This window comes from Conger conger, chromosome 13 (genome assembly GCF_963514075.1).
Source record: "Conger conger chromosome 13, fConCon1.1, whole genome shotgun sequence".
NCBI classification, from domain to species: domain Eukaryota; kingdom Metazoa; phylum Chordata; class Actinopteri; order Anguilliformes; family Congridae; genus Conger; species Conger conger.
The window spans coordinates 6719867-6744342 of record NC_083772.1 but is presented as its reverse complement, the minus strand read 5'-3'; the positions used below and the strand labels follow the sequence as shown (position 1 = coordinate 6744342).

General features: G+C 41.0%; 2 protein-coding genes across 17 annotated transcripts in view; both read right to left on the bottom strand.

The window, feature by feature from the left end:
- Positions 1-5083: 5083 nt before the first annotated feature.
- On the bottom strand, positions 5084-16252 carry LOC133107196 (CD209 antigen-like protein C). 3 transcript variants are annotated; one of them, XM_061216132.1, is made up of 8 exons: positions 16133-16252; positions 10446-10602; positions 10001-10102; positions 8481-8555; positions 8214-8365; positions 7552-7655; positions 7020-7105; positions 5084-5260 (listed from the first exon to the last, which is right to left on the bottom strand). In XM_061216132.1, the coding sequence occupies exons 2-8, from the start codon at positions 10567-10569 to the stop codon at positions 5244-5246; spliced, it is 660 nt and encodes a 219-aa protein (XP_061072116.1). In that variant the 5' UTR covers positions 10570-10602; positions 16133-16252; the 3' UTR covers positions 5084-5243. The 3 variants fall into 3 exon arrangements, with proteins under 3 accessions (XP_061072116.1, XP_061072117.1, XP_061072115.1); XM_061216133.1 differs by lacking the exons at positions 5084-5260; positions 10446-10602 and adding an exon at positions 15905-15980 and having other exon boundaries at positions 6135-7105; XM_061216131.1 differs by lacking the exon at positions 5084-5260 and having other exon boundaries at positions 6135-7105.
- Positions 16253-18916: 2664 nt separating this feature from the next.
- LOC133107193 (trichohyalin-like) overlaps positions 18917-24476 on the bottom strand; it is a 43079-nt gene continuing 37519 nt past the window's right edge. For 7 of the 14 annotated variants that reach the window (XM_061216120.1, XM_061216119.1, XM_061216121.1 and 4 more), the window contains 3 exons: positions 22305-22933; positions 22005-22156; positions 21094-21199 (listed from right to left, as the gene is read on the bottom strand). In XM_061216120.1, the coding sequence (XP_061072104.1) occupies positions 22025-22156; positions 22305-22933 (761 nt within the window). In that variant the 3' untranslated portion in view covers positions 21094-21199; positions 22005-22024. Of the gene's footprint in view, positions 19833-21093; positions 21200-22004; positions 22157-22304; positions 22934-23464; positions 24036-24476 lie in introns of those variants that run through there. The other 7 variants (XM_061216125.1, XM_061216127.1, XM_061216128.1 and 4 more) reach the window with 4 other exon arrangements.

Here is a 24476-nt window from a genome sequence, read left to right as displayed (position 1 = left end):
GATGAAGTAAAACTGTCCCATTTTGTTTTCTTATTTGTTTTTAAAACTTATTTCAAAACACAATATGTAGAATTCTGAATATAGGTTTGAAGCTGAAATAAATCATTTCTGCTTTTTGGAAAAACTTTGAAATAATGTATTCCTCATCACTTCAACATGACCACGTCTTACAGAACGTGTATCTGAGGATCGGCCTGGTTCAGCTGCAGTTACCTTATTTGAATGGTATCATGAAATGATGAAAGGAGAGAAATGTATGGGTAATTTTCTTAATTGATTCTTAATTGATAATGTGCGTTAACATAAAGACAATCAAATGATTACAAATAGCCTTTTAGTGATAATCCTTATTACTATTTGACCACTTGCTGAATTAAGTGCTTACTAGGAGTCTTTCTCTGTCTCTCTCCCAGCAGACAGACAGTTTTGACCTTAATGTCTCTGCTTCTCAGCTAGCACATTCTGGTCTTACAGCAAGATCGACAAGGGGTATTCAGAAGACAAAATACTGATGAATGTTCATGGCCAGCTTTGTCTTTTTGTTTTGGTAAAGTGCCCCCTTCTGGAAAAGTGTGTATAAGACTCTTACTGTGTCTGATTCAAATCAGAATATTTCCGGTGTGTGGATGTGCGTTGATGTGATATCAATTAACAGTGACAGTCAGACATTACTTCAAGTCAGGTAGTGGATTGTAACTTGAGTGTATTGGTTTTGTATCTGCTGTGTCCCTGCTTTGGACATACAGAATAAAGTAAAGCATTGGTGGAAGTGGCGACTAAATGTCTTGAAACACTGTGTAGCTCCTGCTGCCACACTGCCGTAACCTTTTGTTCATTCGTTCATATAGCAGCCTCTTTTACCAATCAGAAAACAGTGTTTAACCGCAAATGTACTGACAATTCTCTTTTTCAAACATGTAACCAATAAATATGGGACTAGGTAATAACAGTATCAGTATGCAAGTACCTGCAAATTGGGCTGTACTTAGACACTTTTTTTTTGGTGATTGTGTTCACTGAATGCATTTTTTGTCAAAGAACATTTTGACATGTAGTCCCTGGATCCTGATCAGCCAGTGGGGGATGGAGCAATGGAGTCACGAGGTGGGCAGGTCAGAGGAAACCAAAAGGGAAGGTTGGCGAAATGCCTTTTATTTACAAAAATGTAACAAAACTTCCTCAAATAAAAACAAGGCCAATCTTGCAAACCAACATGTTATAATGAGACCATGAAGAAGAATTTCAAATATACCCTTACAAAAATACTTCTGCAGCAGTGTCCACGAACGAGCTTCCCAAATGGCCCTGCTCATCCGACAGACCGGGATACAGGCCTCGTATATCGCCCAGGGATTAGGGAAAGGGCCACAGCTATGGTGCTTACGATGAATCACAGCTGTGGCCATACCTGCCTGTAGTCACTGTCCAAATACTCACAGACTGCACATGACCTTCTCAGAAAAGCCATTATACAGATAAAGGAAAAGATGTTGAAAATGTAGTTCCCATGAGATTACAGCTGGTCCAATTATTTAGATTTATAATCACAAAACACCCGTATTTGTAATACTCATCAGCTGACTCATCACAGGGGAAAGAACCTCTGTGCGTGTCTGATCCATCCCTGCAATCGTTTCCTGATATATCAAGGCATCCGCCATCCATCCCCTATGCCGCCATAAATCTGTTCTTCTCTCCTTCTCCCCCATTATCCAGCCATTTGTCTTCTTCTTTCTTTCTGCGTCAATCATTCCAAAGATGAAATTGAAATTCCCTGAACACCTGTTCACCTATTGAATATCCAATTCACAATCAGAACCACAATCTGCATCAACTTCAATCAGCACTTTGTTTCTTTGCACATTTGGCAGACACTCTTATCCAGAACAACCTAGAAAAAGGTTCATACCCGTATCCAGAGATAAGTGTTCTGAAAAACCCTAGAGGGAAATACAGTTTCAAGTGCTTAGAATAAAACAGATGCAAGGACTTGGGCCTGGTAGATTACAGCTGTCGTGACCGAGAAGTGCAAGTGTGGAGAGGGGGGGACCTCCTGGGGTGGCTGAACGGAGAGGTCTGGTGTGTAGGTGATCTAAACAAATGTCCCTATAGTATTTCATGATAAATGACATATTTGAACCAATTTTGAAGTTCCTTCCTGAGATTAGTGTTCCCGTTCTTTCATGATTTGTGCCTCTCTTGAACTTTGTGTTTCATGTTCATTCTTTTTCACACTCATGGGCTTTGCTGCCTTTCATTCTGAGCCACAGGATGGCGCTGTTACCTATCAGTTCATGAGTAGAAAAGCAAAAATTACAAATTATGAAAATGATAACAAAGTGACTTCCTTTATAAGCATTCACAATTTTAAATGAATAACATTGCAGATTAGTGTGCTCATATGTTAAATAATACAAACCATCAATTAACTCAGAACCATTCGTATCCATAGCTGGTGCGTCTCATCTCAACAACTCATTGCAAATGGAGTCAATCTGTTAGAGTGAAAACAATTATTAAAGATTTAAATTAATTTACACCGAATACAGATGTCACTTTTAATATGCTCATATAAAAGTGTGAGTGTGTGTCGTGTGTGTCTGCATGTGCGTGCGTCTGTGTGTGTCCGTGCGCGCGTGGGTATGTGCGGTTTCAATACTTCCTCTTTTTTCGTTGTGCCATTTTTCTATTCTAGACTGCTCACTTTTTAGAAAGAAGATGCAAGACTATGTTTTATCACTTCTAGTGTTCCACATTATTGCTCAGCTCAATACCAGTCTAAAACTGCTATACTGTACATCATCAGAAACATCACAGCCATGAGCCCAGAAGATGACCTCACTACACTCTCAGAAATAAAGAAACTGTTCTTCAAGGATCAAGTTCCCAAATGTAGCTTGAAAGTCCAGTAATTTTCTCTTTGGGTACAAATCAGTACATTTTCCAAGCTGTGAGGGTTGAGTTTTGTACCTATAAAATACCACTCCAACGACAAGCATTTGTACCTTTCTAGGCCCTTTTTCTACCTTTATTTCTGAGATTGTACTGGAATAAAACATTAACTAATATCTTACTGTCTATTAAAATTCCTGCTGGGGTTTACCAGTTCAGACCAGCTCTAGCTATGTTTTGAAACAGCTGATCATTTCATTCAAGCATTTCAAGCACTATGTTCTGAGAGTGATTTTCTAATTGGACTGTAGAATTGTATAGTTTTTGGTGGTTAGAGTTTTTGTAAAAGCAATGAATAAATAATTCAGTTTGGTCCACATACAGTGCTAACTTTAAGAAGTTCTAAAAAAGTTCTAAAATTAAGAGTAACTTAAATAAAGTTCTAAACATTAATATTGCACATGTTTCATGTTGGAAGAACCAACATGATATCCATCCATCCATCCATTATCTTAACCTGCTTATCCTGAACAGGGTCGCAGGGGGGCTGGAGCCTATCCCAGCATTCATTGGGCGAAAGGCAGGAATACACCCTGGACAGGTTGCCAGTCCATCGCAGGGCACACACACCATTCACTCACACACTCATACCTATGGGCAATTTAGACTCTCCAATCAGCCTAACCTGCATGTCTTTGGACTGTGGGAGGAAACCGGAGTACCTGGAGGAAACCCACGCAAACACGGGGAGAACATGCAAACTCCACACAGAGAGGCCCCGGCCGACGGGGATTCAAACCCAGGACCTCCTTGCTGTGAGGCAGCAGTGCTACCCACTGCACCATCCGTGCCGCCCACCAACATGATATGATAAACACAATTATCCTTACAGTGACTATTTTTGAACGTGCATTGTCTCAAATGTATCTCCCTCACCCACTCACTGCCTCATTCATTCACTCTTTCACAAAACCTTACCTGCCTCTCTGACTGGGATCAGCAAGGTCGGTGGTTTGATCTCCGGTGTAGCCACAATAATATCCGCAGTTGTGGCGCCCTTGAGCAGGGCCCTTAATCAGGGGGGATTGTCTCCCGCTTAATCTAGTCAACTGTCACTTTGGATAAAATCTTGAACCACATGCCTGTAATGTAGTGTAGCTAAATACTAACACAAGTAATGTCCGTTAAAAAGCTAGCTAAATTGCTTATGTGGAAAGCGATGAATAAAACTGATGTTTTATGAATCATATTAGACGGCGGTTTTCTTAGCTCATTGCTATCACACCCGTCGATCACACCCTAATGTGCAGTGGCCATCTTGGGGTGTGGGCGGGTGGGGTTTATAATGGGGGCGTAGACGTTTTTTTGATTTCCACAGTTTCATAGAATTATGAACAATCTTTTGGTTAAGTTAGGCTCTATAAAAATGTTATGGTCTATATTTTACAATGTGTCCTTCAGATGGAAAAATGAACTCCTCATCTCAGTGACATATTCAAATTACACTGGTATGCAGCATATTACAAAGCTTATATAATGGTTCTTGAAAAAGATAAGGCATTAACATCACATTTTAGGTCTTACACATAATAATGATTTATTTCTTATGAATTGTTTTTAAAATAGAATGCAAATTAACAGCTAGGTGAAAATAGAACGAATTAGCCAAACCTATCCTGAAACCCAATACAAGACATAATATGTAATGTAACATAACAGGACATTTCTTTTTTTAGCAGAGTGAGATACTCACAGAGGACACACAAGACTAATGTGGCAGCCAATAAGAGAGCATACAGCAGCCCCAGACACACTGCAGCCAGCCTGTAGGGGTGGGAGCTTTGTCCACCTGTCTCTGTGGCCACAAGAAAAACAGCAGAATAAGACAATCCTGTAATCCGGCTAATAATCTGGTCAATTTTACACAGTTTATTTTCACTGCAGAGAGAATATTCATTTGCATTTTGTATGCTGTACCATAGCCCTGACAATGGACTCAAACACACAGTCTCTGTTACTCTATTCTGGGAAATCAACAGCAGCTTCTCAATAGACTGCAGAAGAGTTTAATTCGTAGCCTGATAGCACCGCCAATCGTAGATGTTTTGACACCATCTCAATTTCAGTTATCACATCACACATCACATCACATTTTTTGACAAAGCTCTTCAAGTGTTCTTACCTGTGTGCTGAGCTCTTGAGCTGTTGAGTGTGGTGTGGCCCAGAGTGCTGTATACATCTTGTTGTGTGGAGGCCAGTTCAGTGTATATACCCTCTGAATCTTTGGAGACTGTAGATGCTGCCATTGCTCAAAACTGCTGCTAATGGTCTTTCTTGCTTGCTTTTTTATATTATGTGTCACTGTGGTCTGCAGCACATGAGGAAGTTTGGTTTGCGGTATTACAACATTGTTGCTGGCAGTCTGCTTCCTTTCCATGCAGAATACTGCAAACTATACAAACTGAATTTAATCAAATACTTGATTTGCTTTTTTCAGGGATTTGCTTTGCTTCAACAATGACGCACTGTCCTTGTTAAAGCAAAGCAAAGCTTTAACATGCGAAGCGCCGCTATTATGTAGCATCCCTGAATTTCAGCCACTTGAGTGCTAAATGGTAAATGGCAGGCATTTATGTAGCGCCTTTATCCAAAGCGCTGTACAATTGATGCTTTTCCATTCACCCATTCATACACACACTCACACACCGACGGCGATTGGCTGCCATGCAAGGCCCCGACCAGCTCGTCAGGAGCATTTGGGGGTTAGGTGTCTTGCTCAGGGACACTTCGACACAGCCCGGGCGGGGGATCGAACCGGCAACCCTCCGACTGCCAGACGACTGCTCTTACTGCCTGAGCCATGTCGCCCCCCCCTGTCGTGCTAATAGCCTTCCCAAAACAACAATGTGTGTATGATTAGGCCAGCCTAGGAGCTGAAGACACAGGTAAGAACAGCAGCTCATCATTGAGTATGACATGACTCATGTGGTACATTTAGGAGTCTCTACGAGGGGAACCACAAGTGCTGGTCATACAGGTGTATGGTGTAATGGTACACAGAGCACATAGGTATGCAATGTAATGATGAAGCAGAAACCACACAAACACAATTTACACAGACCTCCAACAACATTGATTTTTGAATGATTCAGTTTTGTCTAAATAGGTTTATTTACAGATGAGCAAAAGCAAAAAAGAAAAAATGAAGTACAAATGATTGAATTCATACCATGATTGAGTCGCATACAGAACCATTTTGCGGGTACATCTGGTTTATGGTTTTGCGTCACAGCCCCTGTTTAGAGAGCAACATCTAAGCACGTTTTAGTGACATACTCATTTTTAAAAGTACTAAGAGCTCTTTGTATTAGCAGATGCTTTGACACAATGAGCTCATAACACATCCACTTTTGTAGCACGGTGATTGCTGTTGTGTACTACAGTAAACTTATAGTGCTAATAAGGATTTATGATTATTTATACATATGTCCATATTCACAGAACTAATAATGTTATAGCTGAAAATACTGTATAATAATATTTAATACTGTAAAATGTATAGGCTTTTGTACAGTAATTCCGCTGCATTTAATAAAGATTAGTCTCACAGGCACATCTAGTTAAAATAGCAGTATGTATACTCCATGTATTCCCAACAGTAGCACTAACCTCTTTCTCTGCATACAAAATATTTGCAATAATGAATGTTACATTGGGGAGCACAGCATTTGTCTCACTGAACCAATTCCATTTAAGTAGCATGTAGCATTTCAGTTAATCTAAGAATACACAAATTCATATCCAAGTTTAATCGCATAACTTTTCTTCAAAATCTGATTCATAACCACAGCTTTCATAGGAATGGAGTGCAAACAAATATCTTATCAAGATGACAGGATTTCTCTCCAGGCACTGAGCGCTTTGATGACACACCACTCAAACACTGCCACAGTTCTGTTTATTTTGATATTTTCAGCCAAGGAAATGGTTAAAACTGTCATGGTACAAAAATGGATTTCCCATTCGACATCAATTTTACATCATTGGCAATTAAGGGAGCAGAGCATCAGTCTCACAGATGAAGCGGATGGACAAATGGCAGCTTGCGTCCATCCATAGATTCTTACCAGGGTAAGTAACTGCACAGTCTGCGGGTCTGTATATATAACTGTTTAGCTGGTTACGATCATCTGGTTCTCCACTCTTCCAGTAGCTGTAATAGAGTCAGAGAGACTGAATGAGACACAGAAGCTCTGCTTCTCTCCTGTTTCCTACAGAGACACAGTGACTCCTGCACATTCTCTGTCTATTACTGGCTATGATAGTGCACTGTTTGACACTGCAGACCCTGAATAAATCAAGCAGAGTTTAGAGAGTGAAAATATATCCTGTTTGAAGATAATTCTGAATTTCACTGTAAACATTCGAATCATCCCCATCATAAAAACTGTACAATATTATAGATGAAGAGGGTAAAGTTCACATATTCACAATAAATAATGAACAGAAATATATGCACTGCATGAACACAAACCAAGGACCAACTAGCAGCCGAGGAGCATTCATATTTCTGATCTGTTCAGTAGTTGTTTCAAATTACACAGCTTTGTGTCTGTCTGCATATTTAATACGCAGTACTGTGTGTGCAAGGAATCTTACTTTTTCTGTAGGAGGGTTCCATCCACCCAGAGCCAGGTGCCCTCTGTTTCTAAGTCACTCAGTCCAATCCAGTAATAATCTTGTATGTATTTGGTGATGAACTCCTGAACACAGACACACAATGACTCTCACTGCTCACTCTGCTGACAGTGACACTGAGAGACACACAGTCCTGTAAGATTTAACTAATTGTAAGACAATTTTATACTGGTCACAAACCTATCCCCTGTCCCCACAACTATCTCCTGTCCCCACACCATTTGACCCCACAATAAAGTACACACACTTTACTGATCCTCTGAGTCCATTTACAACTTAACTGAACTCGAAGCCCTTGTTCATTAGAACCAGCTCATTGGCCAATGTGAATGCAAACATCTGGAGGTGATTGGTCAGAAAGGTTGGTTTAGTTTAAAATAAGTTGATTTGGTTAACGATTGGGTGTTAGATACTGAGCAGCAGCATGAGCCACACCACACTGATAAACAAACTTCACTCAAAGTAATCATCCTGAATATTGTTCAGATTGTAAGAAGCAACATGATCTGAGAATCACAATTGTCTTTAAGAAGGCTGTAGTATGTAGAAGTATGAATTTATGTCAAATTTCTCTCCCCTACCCACTCACTGCCTCATCCATTCACTCTTTCACAGAACCTTACCTGTTCCTCTTGACTCTCTATAATCACCAGGTCAGCTGCCCATTTAATGCAGTCACTGTGACTGTCCTTCCAGCTCTTCCTCTCCATGGAGAAGTAGTAACACTTGGAAGAAAACTGCTCCCAGCCCTGTGGACAGGGCTTGTACACTCTCTCTGTACATGAAGAACAGGCAACAGTTTCTGTGAATTATCTTTATACTGAGCAACAGAATGAAAGTAAAAGACTAAAAGCTCTTCGGCAGATAACTGACAGAGGAACACCACTCACTCAAGGTGCTGCTATTGGCTCTGAGCTCCTCCTGGCCTCTCTCCAGCATTGAATATTTCCCAGACTGGTTTGTATCTAATACACAAGGGGAAAATGCATTCCTCAGAAACAAATTTCAACACTGTTCACTATGATACAGACAAATGCCTCATTACATTACATTATTACATTATTGGCATTTGGCAGACGCTCTTATCCAGAGCGACGTACAGTTGATGACACTAAGCAGGGGACAATCAAGCCCTGGAGCAATGTGGGGTTAACGACCTAGCCCAAGGACCCAACAGCTGTGCCAATCTTATTGCAGCTACACTGGGGCTTGAACCACCAACCTTCCCAGTTATGTGCCTTAGCCAGTAGGCTACCGGCTTTCCCATGTTCACCAAGATTTTAATTTCCAATATGTTGTTACGAAAAGAGAGATGCCATGTATTCATGTACGCACTGTTAGAACATTATGAACAATATTTTTATTTATTTCGGCTCTGTCATGATATTTCTGTGTATATTTAACAATGGGTATTTCAGGATGCAGAATTTGCTCTTCATTTCCATAGACACTTATGTCAATCACACTGACAAACAATGTAGTCATACACATTTAAAAACGAAATATGATAAACATTGATCACGGTTTATGGCATTTTACATAAGCGTGCCTCTCTGCAGACCCCCAAAAGCAAACAGAATGTGTTGACCATGTTGACACAGGGTCAGCAAGGCTTGATGAAAAGACAGTGCTCGTCAATACAGGACTATTGCACATTGTAGTAATACACATTTAAACACAAAATATGATAAACATTGATCACGGCATCAACATCTCATTTTAGATCCTCAATAGTAACTTCCTTATTTATATTTTATTTTATGTCAATATTTCTTCTTTATTTCTCTTTAGACAAAGTTTATTGGGAAAAAACACCTCTGAAATTTGGATGAACATAAAGCACGTAGCATAATGGCGAAGGCATTGAGCCTGGGTGAAAAAAATGGTTTTCATTAGGGTCATAAAAATAGGTGGCAGACAGTATATACAGTCACTGAGCACTTTATTAGGAACACCTACTTACTCGTACCATTATCAAATCAACCAATTGTGTGGCAGCTGTACAATGCATAAAATCATGCAGATACAGGTCAGGAGCTTCAGTTAATAATCACATCAACCAGCAGACTGGGGAAAGTGACAAAGTGACTTTGATCACAGCAGAAGACCAATAAGTCGAAATAATTAGTTGAATAAATACCTAATAAAGTGCTCTCTAAGGGTATATGCCAAACCTTTCCACATCTATCAAACTTCACATAAAAACTGATAGATGCACATACTATTCTAAAGCAGGAGCTAGTGTTTATATGCATTGGTCATTCATTTGCTTTGTTCTAGCCCATTTAAAAAAGGCCTTTAATCTATTTTTTAAATCCTGGAACCCTCTCCACAAGCTACAGTAAATTGCCTAAAAATGGCATTGTACCAGGATTAGAATAAAGTGACACAGACAGTGTGAGATACTCACAGAGGACACACAGGACTATTGTGGCAGCCAATAAGAGAGCACACAGCAGCCCCAGACACACTGCAGCCAGCCTGTAGGGGTGTGAGCTTTGTCCGCTTTTCTCTGTGGCCACAAGAAAAACAGCAGAATAAAACAATCCTGTCATCCATCGTGATTTATGTCTGAAAATTATTAGGCCTACTCTGTCAATTTTACACAGTTTATTTTCACTGCAGAGAGAATATTCATTTGCCTTTCGTATACTGTACCATAGCCCTGAAAATGGACTCAACCACAAAGTCTTGGTTACTCTATTCTGGGACATCAACAGCAGCTTCTTAATACACTGCAGAGGAGTTTCATTTGTAGCCTGATAGCACCACCAACCGTAGACGTTTTGAGACCATCTCAATTTCGGTTATGCCATTCATCACATTTTTTGACAAATCTCTTCAAGCGTTCTTACTTGTGTGCTGAGCTCTTGAGCTGTTGAGTGTGGTGTGGCCCAGAGTGCTGTATACATCTTGTTGTGTGGAGGCCAGTTCAGTGTATATACCCTCTGAATCTTTGGAGACTGTAGATGCTGCCATTGCTGCCAAACTGCTGCTAATGGTCGCTGTGGTCTGTTGTACATGAGGAAGTATGGTTGGAGGTTTTACGTCATTGCCGTTATGTCGCAACCCCTGAATTGCAGCCATTATGGAGAATCTTCAGACTGCTAAACATGAGTAAGTGAGTGAGTTTCAAGCATAACCTGATTAAAAATGATTACAAGGCAGGTCCATGAAGAGCTTTGCATCTAATAACCAGCTCTTGTTCACATACATTCAGCACATTTTTTGCATTTTTGCATGTTTGTCACACTTAAATGTAAATGAAGATTTTTATTATTAAGGGAGAAAAAAAATCCAAACCTACATGGCCCTGTGTGAAAAAGTGATTGCCCCCTAAACCTAATAACTGGTTGGGCCACCCTTAGCAGCAACAACTGCAATCAAGCGTTTGCGATAACTTGCAATGAGTCTCTTACAGCGCTGTGGAGGAATTTTGGCCCATGCATCTTTGCAGAATTGTTGTAATTCAGCCACATTGGAGGGTTTTCGAGCATAAACCGCCTTTTTAAGGTCATGCCACAGCATCTCAATAGGATTCAGGTCAGGACTTTGACTAGGCCACTCCAAAGTCTTCATTTTGTTTTTCTTCAGCCATTCAGAGGTGGACTTGCTGGTGTGTTTCGGATCATTGTCCTGCTGCTGAACCCAAGTTTGTTTCAGCTTGAGGTCACGAACAGATGGGCAGACATTCTCCTTCAGGATTTTTTGGTAGACAGCAGAATTCATGGTTCCATTTATCACGGCAAGTCTTCCAGGTCCTGAAGCAGCAAAACAGCCCCAGACCATCACACCACCACCACCATATTTTACTGTTGGTATGATGTTCTTTTTCTGAAATGCGGTGTTACTTTTACGCCAGATGTAATAGGACACACACCTTCCAAAAAGTTTAACTTTTGTCTCGTCAGACCACAGAGTATTTTTCCAAAAGTCTTGGGGATCATCAAGATGTTTTCTGGCAAAATGGAGACGAGCTTTAATGTTCTTTTTGTTCAGCAGTGGTTTTCTTTGGATGTTGTTGTGGGGTCTTTTGTGACCTCTTGGATGAGTCGTCGCTGCACTCTTGGGGTAATTTTGGTCGGCCGGCCACTCCTGGGAAGGTTCACCACTGTTCCATGTTTTCGCCATTTGTGGATAATGGCTCTCACTGTGGTTCGATGGAGTCCCAAAGCTTTTTTCTCCTCCCTTAATAATAAAAACCTTCATTTAAAAACTGCATTTTGTGTTTACTTGTGTTGTCTTTGACTAATATTTAAATTTGTTTGATGATCTGAAACATTTAAGTGTGACAAACATGCATAAAATAAGAAATCAGGAAGGGGGCAAACACTTTTTCACACCACTGTAGACACATGTTAGTTCATATACAGAGGCCAGAGAGACATTACATTACATTAATGGCATTTGGCAGAGCAACGTACAGTTGATTAGACTAAGCAGGAGACAATCCTCCCCTGGAGCAATGCAGGGTTAAGGGCCTTGCTCAAGGGCCCAACAGCTGTGTGGATTTTATTGTGGCCACACCGGGATTCAAACCACTATCCTTGTGGGTCCCAGTCATGTTTCTCAAAGAAATAACAGGAAAATTCTTGACTGGCCAAGTCATTCACATGATTTGAATCGAACTGAACAAAAAGCAAGACAACTCGCCCCCAAAACAAGCAGGAAGATAGCTGTAGTACAGGCCTGGCAGAGCATCACCAGATCAGACACTGGGAGGCCTGTAGCGCAGTGGTTAAGGTAAATGACTGGGACACGCAAGGTTGGTGGTTCTAATCCCGATGTAGCCACAATAAGATCCGCACAGCCGCTAGGCCCTTGAGCAAGGCCCTTAACCCTGCATTGCTCCAGGGGAGGACTGTCTCCTGCTTAGTATAATCAACTGTACGTCGCTTTGGATAAGAGCGTCTGACAAATGCCAATAATGTAATGTAATACTGCATAACTGGTGATGTCTGTGGGTCACAGGCATCAAGCAGCCATTACTAAACATGACTTTGTGCTTGTCCCAAACATTATGATGCCCTGACATGGGGAGGGACTATGTATTAAAAGCACTGTAATTTCTTCATGGTGATACAAAAATGCATTAAAAAATACCCTTTAATGAAAGCTGAGAATGTGCATTTTAACCACGTATGATTTAACAACGTGTGACACAAATCTAAAATTGTGGAGTACAAAAAAAGTATTTCTCCAAAATATTATGGAGCTCCGTATACAACTGCAATCACCCTGCAACAAAAGATCATGTCTTATACATCTGCTAATAAAATAAATACTTTAAAAAAAAGAATAACTCTGCATACCTGTACATGCAGCTCGCCAAACAGAGGCTGTGACCTACAGCCATAAGCCACATATACCCAGAAGTAGCACTGTGTTTCCTGTGTTAAATGTATCTCCATCTGTCTGTGTCTGAAAAACAAAATTCCATCTCTGAGCGTTCTGCTAAGAGGATGTGTCATGCTACATTAGTGCTCAGAAACACCAAGCTGATGTAGTAAAACGGTCCCATTTGTTTTCTTATTTGTTTTTAAAACTTATTTCAAAACACAATATGTAGAATTCTGAATGTCTGTTTGAAGCTGAAATGAATCATTTCTGCTTTTTGGAAAAACTTTGTAATCATTTATTCCTCATCACTTCAACATGACCACGTCTTACAGAACGTGTATCTGAGGATCGGCCTGGTTCAGCTACAGTTACCTTATTTGAATGGTATCACGAAATGATGAAAGGAGAGAAATGTAAGGGTCATTTTCTTAATTGATTCTTGATTGACAATGTGCGTTAACATAAAGACAATCACATGATTACAAATAGCCTTTTAGTGTTAATCCTTTTTACTATTAGACCACTTGTTGAATTAAGTGCTTACTCGGAGTCTTTCTCTGTCTCTCTGCAAGCAGACAGACCACCTTTGACCTTAATGTCTCTGCTTCTCAGCTAGCACATTCTGGTCTTACAGCAAGATCGACAAGGGGTATTCAGAAGACAAAATACTGATGAATGTTCGTGGCCAGCTTCATGTCTTTTTGTTTTGGTAAAGCCCCCCATTCTGGAAAAGTGTGTATAAGAGTCTTACTGTGTCTGATTCAAATCAGAAAGCCGCTAAGCTTTCTCACTTTCTGTCATTTCTTTGCAAATAAATCCGAAAGTTAATTCAAGTATAGCTATCGTTGTTTTTAGTGGGATCTGTTTCATCAGACGATGCTCACCTGTGAAATGTTAAAAAGGGCATTTTTTCCCTAACAATGGTAACCTGCACAACTCTCTCAAAAAGCAGAAGGGCTTCATGGGGTTTCTCATCTGCCAATAGGTGCGTTGATGTGATATCAATTAACAGTGACAGTCAGACATTACTTCAAGTCAAGTAGTGCATTGTAACTTGAGTGTATTGGTTTTGTATCTGCTGTATCCCTGCTTTGGACATACAGAATAAAGTAAAGGATTGGTGGAAGTGGCGACTAAATGTCTTGAAACACTGTGTAGCTCCTGCTTCCACACTGCCGTAACCTTTTGTTCATTCGTTCATATAGCAGCCTCTTTTACCAATCAGAAAACAGTGTTTAACCGCAAATGTACTGACAATTCTCTTTTTCAAACATGTAACCAATAAACATGGGGTTAGGTAATAACAGTATCAGTATGCAAGTACTTGCAAATTGGGCTGTACTTAGACACTTTTTTTTGGTGATTGTGTTCACTGAATGCATTTTTTGTCAAAGAAATGCAAAAATCATCCGGAATGATTCAAAAATCATTCAATACTCCACATTGTTGGGCTGTTGTGCCTGTGAATAGATAAATAAATAAGCATATAGTAGAATTGGAGGAAGACCTTTCATATATAGATTTGACATGTAGTCCCTGGATCCTGATCAGCCAGTGGGGGTCGCTAGAGAGCAATGGAGTCACGAGGTGGGCAGGTCAGAGGAAACCAAAAGGGAAGGTTGGCGAACTGCCTTTTATTTACAAAAATGTAACAAAACTTCCTCAAATAAAAACAAGGCCAATCTTGCAAACCAACATGTTATAATGACACCATGAAGAAGAATTTCAAATATACCCTTACAAAAATCCTCCTGCAGCAGTGTCCACGAACCAGCTTCCCAAATGGCCCTGCTCATCCGACAGACCGGGATACAGGCCTCGTATATCGCCCAGGGATTGGGGAAAGGGCCACAGCTATGGTGCTTACAATGAATCACAGCTGTGGCCATACCTGCCTGTAGTCACTGTCCAAATACTCACAGACTGCACATGCCATTATACAGATAAAGGAAAACACAAGATGTTGAAAATGTAGTTCCCATGAGATTACAGCTTGTCTAATTATTTAGATTTATAATCGCAAAACACTCGTATTTGTAATACTCATCAGCTGACTCCTCACTGGGGAAAGAACCTCTGTGCGTGTCTGATCCATCCCTGCAATCGTTTCCTGATATATCCAGGCATCCGCCATCCATCCCCTGCCACCAGAAATCTGTTCTTCTCTCCTTCTCCCCTACATTATCCAGCCATTTGTCTTCTTCTTTCTTTCTGCGTCAATCATTCCAAAGATGAAATTCCCTGAACACCTGTTCACCTATTGAATATCCAATTCATAATTAGAACCTCAATCTGCATCAACTTCAATCAGCACTTTGTTTCTTTGCACATTTGGCAGACACTCTTATCCAGAACAACCTAGAAAAAGGTTCATACCCATATCCAGAGATAAGTGTTCTGAAAAACCCTAGAGGGAAATACAGTTTCAAGTGCTCAGAATAAAACAGATGCAAGGACTTGGGCCTGGTAGATTACAGCAGTCGTGACCGAGAAGTGCAAGTGTGGTGAGGGGGGGACCTCCTGGGGTGGCTGAATTTTGAAGTGCAAGATTTCGTCATAGATATGAATGACAATGTTTTGAACCGGTGAATAGGTTGTGTTAAATGTGCTGACCATTTTGAGTCTTGTGTCAAAGGTTTTTAAAATTCGCCACACACTTGTGAGAGTAGCACCAAAGTGATTGGAAAAAATCTGTAACAACAATAACCTTCCTTCCTGAGATTAGTGTTCCCGTTTTTTCATGATTTGTGCCCCTCTTGAACTTTGTGTTTCATGTTCATTCTTTTTCACGCTCATGGGCTTTGCTGCCTTTCATACTGAGCCACAGGATGGCGCTGTTACCTTTCAATTCATGAGTAGAAAAGCAAAAATTACAAATTAAGAAAATAACAAAGTGACTTCCTTTATAAGCATTCACAATTTTAAATGAATAACATTGCAGATTAGTGTGCTCATATTGTTAAATAATACAAACCATCAATTAACTCAGAACCATTCGTATCCATAGCTGGTGTGTCTCATCTCAACAACTCATTGCAAATGGAGTCAATCTGTTAGAGTGGAAACAATTATTAAAGATTTAAATTAATTTACACCAAATACAGATGTCACTTTTAATATGCTCATCCACAGAGGGGCTTACTGACCTGCTGAACCACAGAGGGGCTTACTGAACTGCTGAACCACAGAGGGGCTTACTGACCTGCGGAGCCACAGTGGGACACTGTGCAGGAGGAGGTATGGTTGGTAGGTTTCACCTCAGAATAGGTTACATCTTCATCTTGAGTTACTGAGAGAGAACGGGGGCAAGGATCAGTAATCTCATTTCTTACTTCATTCGGGTCATTCAAGTTCCTCTACAATATAGTATATACACTCACTGAGATATTTATTAGGAACACTTTTACTTCATTACACCTACTTATTCATGCAATTATCTAATCATCCAATTTTGTGGCAGCAGTGCAATGCATACAATCACGCAGGTATGGGTCCGGAGCTTCAGTTAATCACATGCACCATCAGAATGGGAAAAAAATGTAATGCAAGTAACTTTTTTCTGTGGAATAATTGTTGGTGGCAGAATCTCAGAAACTGCTGATCTTGAGACGGGTGAGTGGGGGTTGGACCCAAAATGCACGACTCAGAAAGAATAATAAAATAAAGTCCCGCCAGGGCTTTATTCGGGACGAATCCCAGAAGCGTAGTCAAAACAAGCATACAAGTAGATCCAGCGAATAAAACAATAAATACAGAAAACACGGTGCCGAGGGAAGAAGCAAACTCGTAGTCGGTAGACGTGCAGGGAGGTCCGGTAGCAGGAGAGCAGGTCAGCGGGGTAGAAGTACAGGCGGACGGCAGGCAGAGTCGTAGTCGAGGGCGATGCGGAAGTCAAAACCATAAAACAAACAGCGAGGCAAAGGTACAAAAGCAGTAGGCGAGGATGTGGTCAAAAACAAACGATGGTCAACGAAACAGAAATCAATAACGGTGGTCGATAAACAGGCTCGGATCTTAACGTGTAATCAACGGTAATAATGCTCATGCGCTGCTTTGACGGACAAGAGGCAGACAATTTCGCAACGAACAGAAGTGCGACTGGGCTATAAATGCAGGTGTAGACAGGTGTAGACAATTAATTAGAGAGCAGCAAGGGAATGGAAAACAGGTGCGATGGATGACAAGTTTAACAAGATAATTAGTAATCGTTAGTAATAAACCTATCCTGCCCTAGCATTAGTAAATTAGTAAATGACATGCACGAGAAACGTAAGGTAACATGAACACATGATTAGACTGTTTTACCCAATCCTGATCTAGCATTAGTAGTTTTAGTAAATAGACAAATAGAAACAATTAGGGTGTGAGTGACAGAAAGAGAGAGAGAGAAAGCCGGAACTCAAGGTTTGCGGAAAGACATGTAAAAGTGTATGTTGAAACAACGACCAGTCTGCGTAACAATAAACATAAATCAAAACAAAACACTAAACGAACTAAGACGATAACCACTCAACATAACAAGGTAAAAATAATTGTAACGAAACATAACAAGACATGACAAGAAAATTAATCATAACAAGAAACAAACTAAACAACATGACGAACCTAGACTAACATAATACATGATAAGACAATATGTGACAAAGACAAATGATAAAACATAAAACAGGGCAAGACAGACCTGAAACATGACAGATCTCCTGGGATTTTCATGCACATTAGTCTCTAGAGTTGCAAAGTATGACAGGAAGGTGACAGTAATGCAAATGACAGTGGTATGCAGAAGAGCAGCTCTGAACACACCCATCTCTCGAAGTGGATAGGTTACAGCAGTAGAAGTCTAAAGAATAAGTCTAATGAATACCTAATAAAGAGCTAGGTGAGTGTATATAGTGTGTGTGTGTGTGTGTGTGTGTGTGTGTGTGTGTGTGTGTGTGTGAGCCCATGTGTGTGGGCGTGTGTGTCACCATTGCACTAGTTAAGACATTTCCTGTTGAATGATGCATCACAGACCACACGGCTTGTGTGCCTTTTAATTAACATGTATATGTAATGTCCTGCACTGTGGCCAATTTCCGTGTTAAATCTATATCTTTACTTTGCAAATTAAAATTTTAAATGGTATGGAAGACAGCATTAAAATGTATAGGAGAGAAACACAGATGCAAGGGAAGGAAAAAAAGGAACATAACACTTTTTGTTTTGGAATAACATCTGTTTCTACTTTCAAAATAGAACCAAGTAGGCTGTGGCCCATCCTGTTAAGGCACACAGTAGTGCTGCTCAAAAACATTAAAATACAGAAATATCTTTATTCATAAGGAGGAATATTTGAATATATTCTGAGTGAGAATGACACTGCCAACTGCTTGTACCCTCATACCTGTTTGGTCTGAAACCAGCCAACCAGAACATTGCGGATACGTATTGAGCACCGTGACATTGCCTGACCACTAACAGAACAAGAGATAATTCATGATAATGTGCCCACATATTCGCTAAAAGAGAGAGATTGAAGTTACTTGATAGAAAATGCAACGTTAACGATATGTTAACGATGAGCCAGAATGGCAGGTTGTCACCAATTACCTGTATGCGCTCATCACTGATGCGCACTGATAACATATTCTCTTACTCAAATACATAATGGTGGATTGTCACCTTCCTTATTGTCTTGTAACACTTGGTCATTCACAATTTCACAGTTATCTGCACGATCGGTGTGTCCTTGAAAGCTACAGTAACAGGGGCGTCACTGTGACCTGCCTCCGCAGGAGCCCAAGAACTGAGCCATAGTGAAAGACTAAAGGAACTTATTGGTCAAAACTTAAAAACATTATTATTTTGAGCCAATTTTCGACACTGTATTTTCTGATTTTCCATGGGCCCCCCTGACTGCTTCATGGTCCCCCTGGGCCTCCTCAGTCAATAAATCCCATAATTCTTTAATATCAGTTTTTTATCAACTTCAAACCAGTTCCACCAATAATAGTTAGAGTCATTTATTTATATTACTTTATTATTCCAAAATCAGGACACATATTTAAATAATGAAAATAAAACAACATTTAAAAGCTGGTTGTTTTTAATAGACTAAACTTTTTGTTTACCATCTTTACAGGCTTTTTATGATTAGGATTAATTTCTACTCATTTTTATCAGTCCATGATTCACTGAGGGATCATTACAAACATGTCCAGTAAGTGAGAACATCGGTGGGGCGTCTGATTGGAGGGCTGTCGTGTAGCTGGGGCCCCTGATTGGAGGGTTAGATTGGAGTCCAATGGTCTGGGAGCCTGGCAGTTAACCCAAATGTTGTGGATTTGATTCCTGACTGCAGTGGTGCCGTTGTACTATTAAGCAAAGCACTCCAACTGAATTACTTTGGTCAAATTAGCCAGTTGTATGAATGGATTGTGTGTAAAAATGCAATCTGTGTAAAATTGTCTGGATTAGAGTGTCTCAATGCAAACATGTGCATGCATTTGGGAAACACAAATCTATATCACAGTATTTCACACTACACTATTTCACAACATGGAAATGTATTCTGTGTCTCTATGCCAGTCTCTGTTTTGTTCCCTTTAAGGCCTCACCTCTCAAACATAGGTACAGTCCTGGTCTGGTCATAACGTTTTGATATTTTCAACATCCTTGGAAAATGAGGAAAATGATTACATATGTTCTTGAACCAAATTTCCCAGATTTCCCACTTGGCATCAAAGGAAGTGGTGTTTTAAAGCAGCAGAGCGTCAGTCTCGCAGATGAACCTGTGGTACGAGTAGCAGTGCGTGTCCATCCATGCACTCTCACCGGGCACAGTCACCACACAGTCTGCGTCCTGGTACTGCGTGCGACAGTCAAACCAGAAATGGTCGTCCGGCTGTCCGTTCCTCCAGAACCTGTAAGATAAGCACAGAGACACAGGCTGCCGGGTGGCTCATTGGGCTAAGGCAGGTGCATGGATGAGCCCCACAGTCATGGACCAAATCCAGATCATGCCCGTGCTGATTGTGGCTGGAAGCACCATAGGGCAACGCACAGTTGGCAATTGTATCACCCTGTGGAGCTACCAGTATGGGAGGGTTCAGTGTATAGTACCTCCCGCTGGTTCATTTTGTCCCCATGGACTGCATGTCAAAGAGGAATATGAAATGTCTTCGTCCGACGGTGGTGTGAAGAAGCAAGCCGGCAACATCACTTGTTTCTGCGGACGTATTTAATTCAACAGAAGCAGTGTGGGATCGTGCCTGAACATGACTGCTCAGTGAACATTTCAAATTAGGATGGGAACCTAACTCTGACCCCCGACGTAGCCAGGGAGCAATGTTTTTAGGGCAAATTTGCAACCGAAAAATTAATGTCGGTTTTTTATAATTTATGGTGGCTGTGTGAGATATTTGCTTCATTCTATGTTTACTTTTACTTTCAAATTCTTCCACATTACTTCCTGTACAGGTTGGCTTTCTAAACTATAAAGGACATGCTGTTGTGCTGTTTGGAGGCCTATTTTTCCACATTATTTTCACACACAGGGAAACACAGCTCGTCTACACTTTATAAACTGTTTTACACCTGCTTGTGCTCTACATTTGGTGCAAACAGCAGTTTCTTATGGGAAAATAGTGAGCGATTATTTAGCTTATAAGGATAATTATAAATCAGAATATTCTAATACATGCCTCCCATGTGCAGTACACTACAGTTCATTCGTGCTGTGTAGAAATTAGGTTCTTTTTTATTTGTCTCCAATGAATGAATTACTTAGAAAGTTTTATATAAGATATTACGTGTTCAATGATAACTGGTAGCGTCATAACAGGGGCGATAGAGCAGTCATCTAGCACTCAGACAGTTGCGGCTCGATCCCTCACCCTGGTTGTGTCAAAGTCTCCGGGAGCAAGACACCTAACGCCCAATTGCTCCTGATGAGCTCATTGGTACCTTGCATGGCAGCCTTTCCCTGTTGGTGTGAAAGCGCTGTGTAAATCCAGTCTATTTACCACCCTCTGGTGGCCATTTAACATCATTATTTACACTTACACCTCACACGATAATAGTTGCTTTTTAATTCAGTTGTATGTGATATGGAGGAGCTGGAGTATACTCAGTTTCTCCACTGTCTAAATATGTATGCCCAGCACTGTGCATGAAAAGACTCTTACCCTCTCTGCAGGGGGCTTCCATCCACCCAGAGCCAGGTGCCCTCTGTTTCTGAGTCACTCAGTCCAATCCAGTTATAATCTCATGTGTATTTGGTGATGAACTCCTGAACACAGACACAGAACTCACTGATCACCCTGCTGATAGAGACATCGAGAGACTCACGGTCCACACCGACACAATCTGGATCTGTCAGTTACTGAGCAACGGCGTGGGCCACACCACACTGATAAATGAACTGCACCCTATTTCGACACAGACTAAAAACACACCTCTTCAAACTGTAACTTAGTCCCACCTCCTGATCCGATATCCCTATCCCTCTTGTCTAACACCCCCAAAAAAATATATTAAAAAAATAAAAATTGCACTTATGATGGCTGTATGTTTAGAACAGCACTTCATGTGTATTTTACTAGTTATGGATGTGTTGCTTTAACTTGTGGAAGTACCTATGCACTTGTAAATCGCTTCGGATTAAAAGCATCTGCCAAATGATTAAAATGTAAATGTAAAGGTAACAAGACTGAACACACAATAGGCTGCATACATTTATGCTTTTTGTAAAATGTGTTCTGTTTACTTTCTCATACACACAAAACGGTAAATGGTTGGCATTTATATTGCGCCTTTATTCAAAGCGCTATACAATTGATGCTTCTCATTCACCCATTCATACACACATTCACAGACACTCACACACTGACAGCGATTGGCTGCCATGCAAGGCGCCGACCAGCTCGTCAGGAGTTTTGGGGGTTAGATGTCTTGCTCAGGGACACTTCAACACAGCCCGGGCGGGGGATCGAACCGGCAACCCTCCAACTGCCAGACAACTGCTCTTACTGCCTCAGCCATGTCGCCCCCACCCATTCACATTAACTCACAGTCACATTCATACAGTATCTTACCTGCTCCTCTTCACTCTTTATTACCACCAGGTCAGCTCCCTGCTTAATGCAGTCACTGCGACCGTCCATCCAGCTCTTCCTCTCCGTGGAGAAGTAGTAACACTTGGAGTAGAATTGCTCCCAGCCCTGTGGACAGGGCTTGCACACTCTCTCTGTACAGGAAGAACACACGTTTCTGACCAATCGAGATGTATGGCAGACAAGATAATTTGAGACAATCACGTGAACGAGTGCACCAGAAAGAGGTCTCCCCCAGTTCTCTCTGTGTTATGTAATTGAGGCAAGAAGAGCACAACTCACTCTGTAAGCTGAGGGGACAGTACTGATCCTGGAAGGGGGATTTTGCCAACACGGCAAGTCCCTCTGTAGCTGCTCCTTGTGTTTCATGTTCTCCAACACAACCATAAAGGTACGGTTCCATCGCTGAAACATGTCCCTCTCTTCTTCCAGTAGTTGCTGCAGTGTCTTCCTTTCTTCCTCAACCCTTTTCTTCTCTCTGGTCAGAGTTTGGCATTCTGTCTCTAAGGCGCTGTAGTCCCTCTCTCTCTGGATCTTCTCTTTTGCCAGGACGTTGTAGTCCGTAACCAGTTGTCTCTTGTCATTGTCCAGGGTATTGTAGTCCTTCCATACTGTGCTGCAGTTTTTCTGCAGCTGAGCATTGACTTCGGTCAGCACCTTGTTTCTTTTCTGCAGCTGAGCCTTGTCCTCGGCCATTTTGTCGTAGTTCTTCTGCAGCTTGTCCTTCCCCTCGGCCATTTTGTTGTAGTTCTTTTGTATCAGGCATTTCTCCTCGGCCATTTTGTTGTAGTTCTCCTGCTGCTGTCCATTGTCGTCAGTGTGAATGCTGCAGTTGGCCCTGAGCTGTTCCGCAACCCCTTCCTCTATCGTATCGTTCTGACGAAGGGCACCCTCTTCACCGGCACGCATGTCTAAAACACAAGGGCGCAGTGGGGATTTGAATCGGTGAATTTTACGGTTAAAAAAAAACAAAGTTCACATTTTAAGATACATTATTACTTTTCTCTTACTGTGGATTGCGAATTGTCATGTATCTACTCAAAATGAAGGTAAACACAGTGACAGGGTCTTTTATTTAGTTCATTCATTTTAATTAAACGCATCTTTTCTGTTGCCGATAGTATATAACACAAATTAACTGTCTTCCATATCACAATCTCAGCGCTGTAGAATGTTCAGTTTCATTTACACTCAGTGAGCACTTTATTAGGCATTCATTAGACTTATTTTTTAGACTTCTACCACTGTAGCCTATCCACTATGAGTTATGATGTGTTGTGTGGTCAGAGATGCTCTTCTGCATACCACTGTTGTAATGTGTGCTTATTTGCATTACTGTCATACTGTCTTCATGTCAGCTTTGACCAGTCTGGTCCTTCACTGAGGTCTCTGATTAACAAGGCTTTTTTTCCCACAGAACTGCTGCTCACTGTTTTTCGTACCATTCTTAGATCCCTGTAGATCCCAGGAGATAAGCAGTTTCTGAGATCCCGGGAGATCAGCAGTTTCTGAAACCACCCTGGCACCAACAATCATGCCATGGTCACTTAGCTCACATTTCTTCCCCATTGTGCCAGTTGGTCTGAAAAACAGGACTATTGTGGCAGTCAAAAAGAGAGCACACAGCAGCCCCAGACACACTGCAGCCAGCCTGTAGGGGTGGGAGCTTTGTCCCCGTTTCTCTGTCTCTGTAGTCACAAGCATAAGCACGGATAAAACGATTAAACTCGTTGTTATGGCCTGAACGCACATGGATGAGATGCCTGTCAGTATTGCATCACATTACATTAATGGCATTTGGCAGACGCTCTTATCCAGAACGACGTACAGTTGATTAGACTAAGCAGGAGACAATCCTCCCCTGGAGCAATGCAGAGTTAAGAGCCTTGCTCAAGGGCCCAATGGCTGTGCGGATCTTATCGTGGCTACACCGGGATTCGAACAGGGAGACAGTGTGGAGGGAGGTACAGTTGGTTTTCACGTCAATATTGGTCACATCTTCACCCTGAGTTACTGAGAGAGGAAGAGCAGAGTTGGCGGTTTGAGGACCATCATATTTGAACTTCCCCTTTCATTAAATTTAGATTCATGAAATTATTATAATGTCATCACAAAAGTTTTTGAAGTGCAAAGCCAGGACGGTACATATGGACCCGACTAGAAATTTTCAAAAAAGTAAAGTAATACAATATTTTTAACTACTCTATTATAAAGACCCACATTATGAAAAATATTTGCTTGGTTATTGAAGAACTTGCAAAACATTGCAAGTTACAGTTTTTTTTACAAATCACTTCGACCCTAATCTCACAAGCTTCTGCTCAATTTTCAAAACCTTAGACACAACATTCTAAATTGTAAGCACTTGTTCGCCTCATTGGATCAAATTCCTCATTTTTCATGAAAAATTATAGGAACATTTATTTACGGAACCATACGTTTTATTATTTAGCC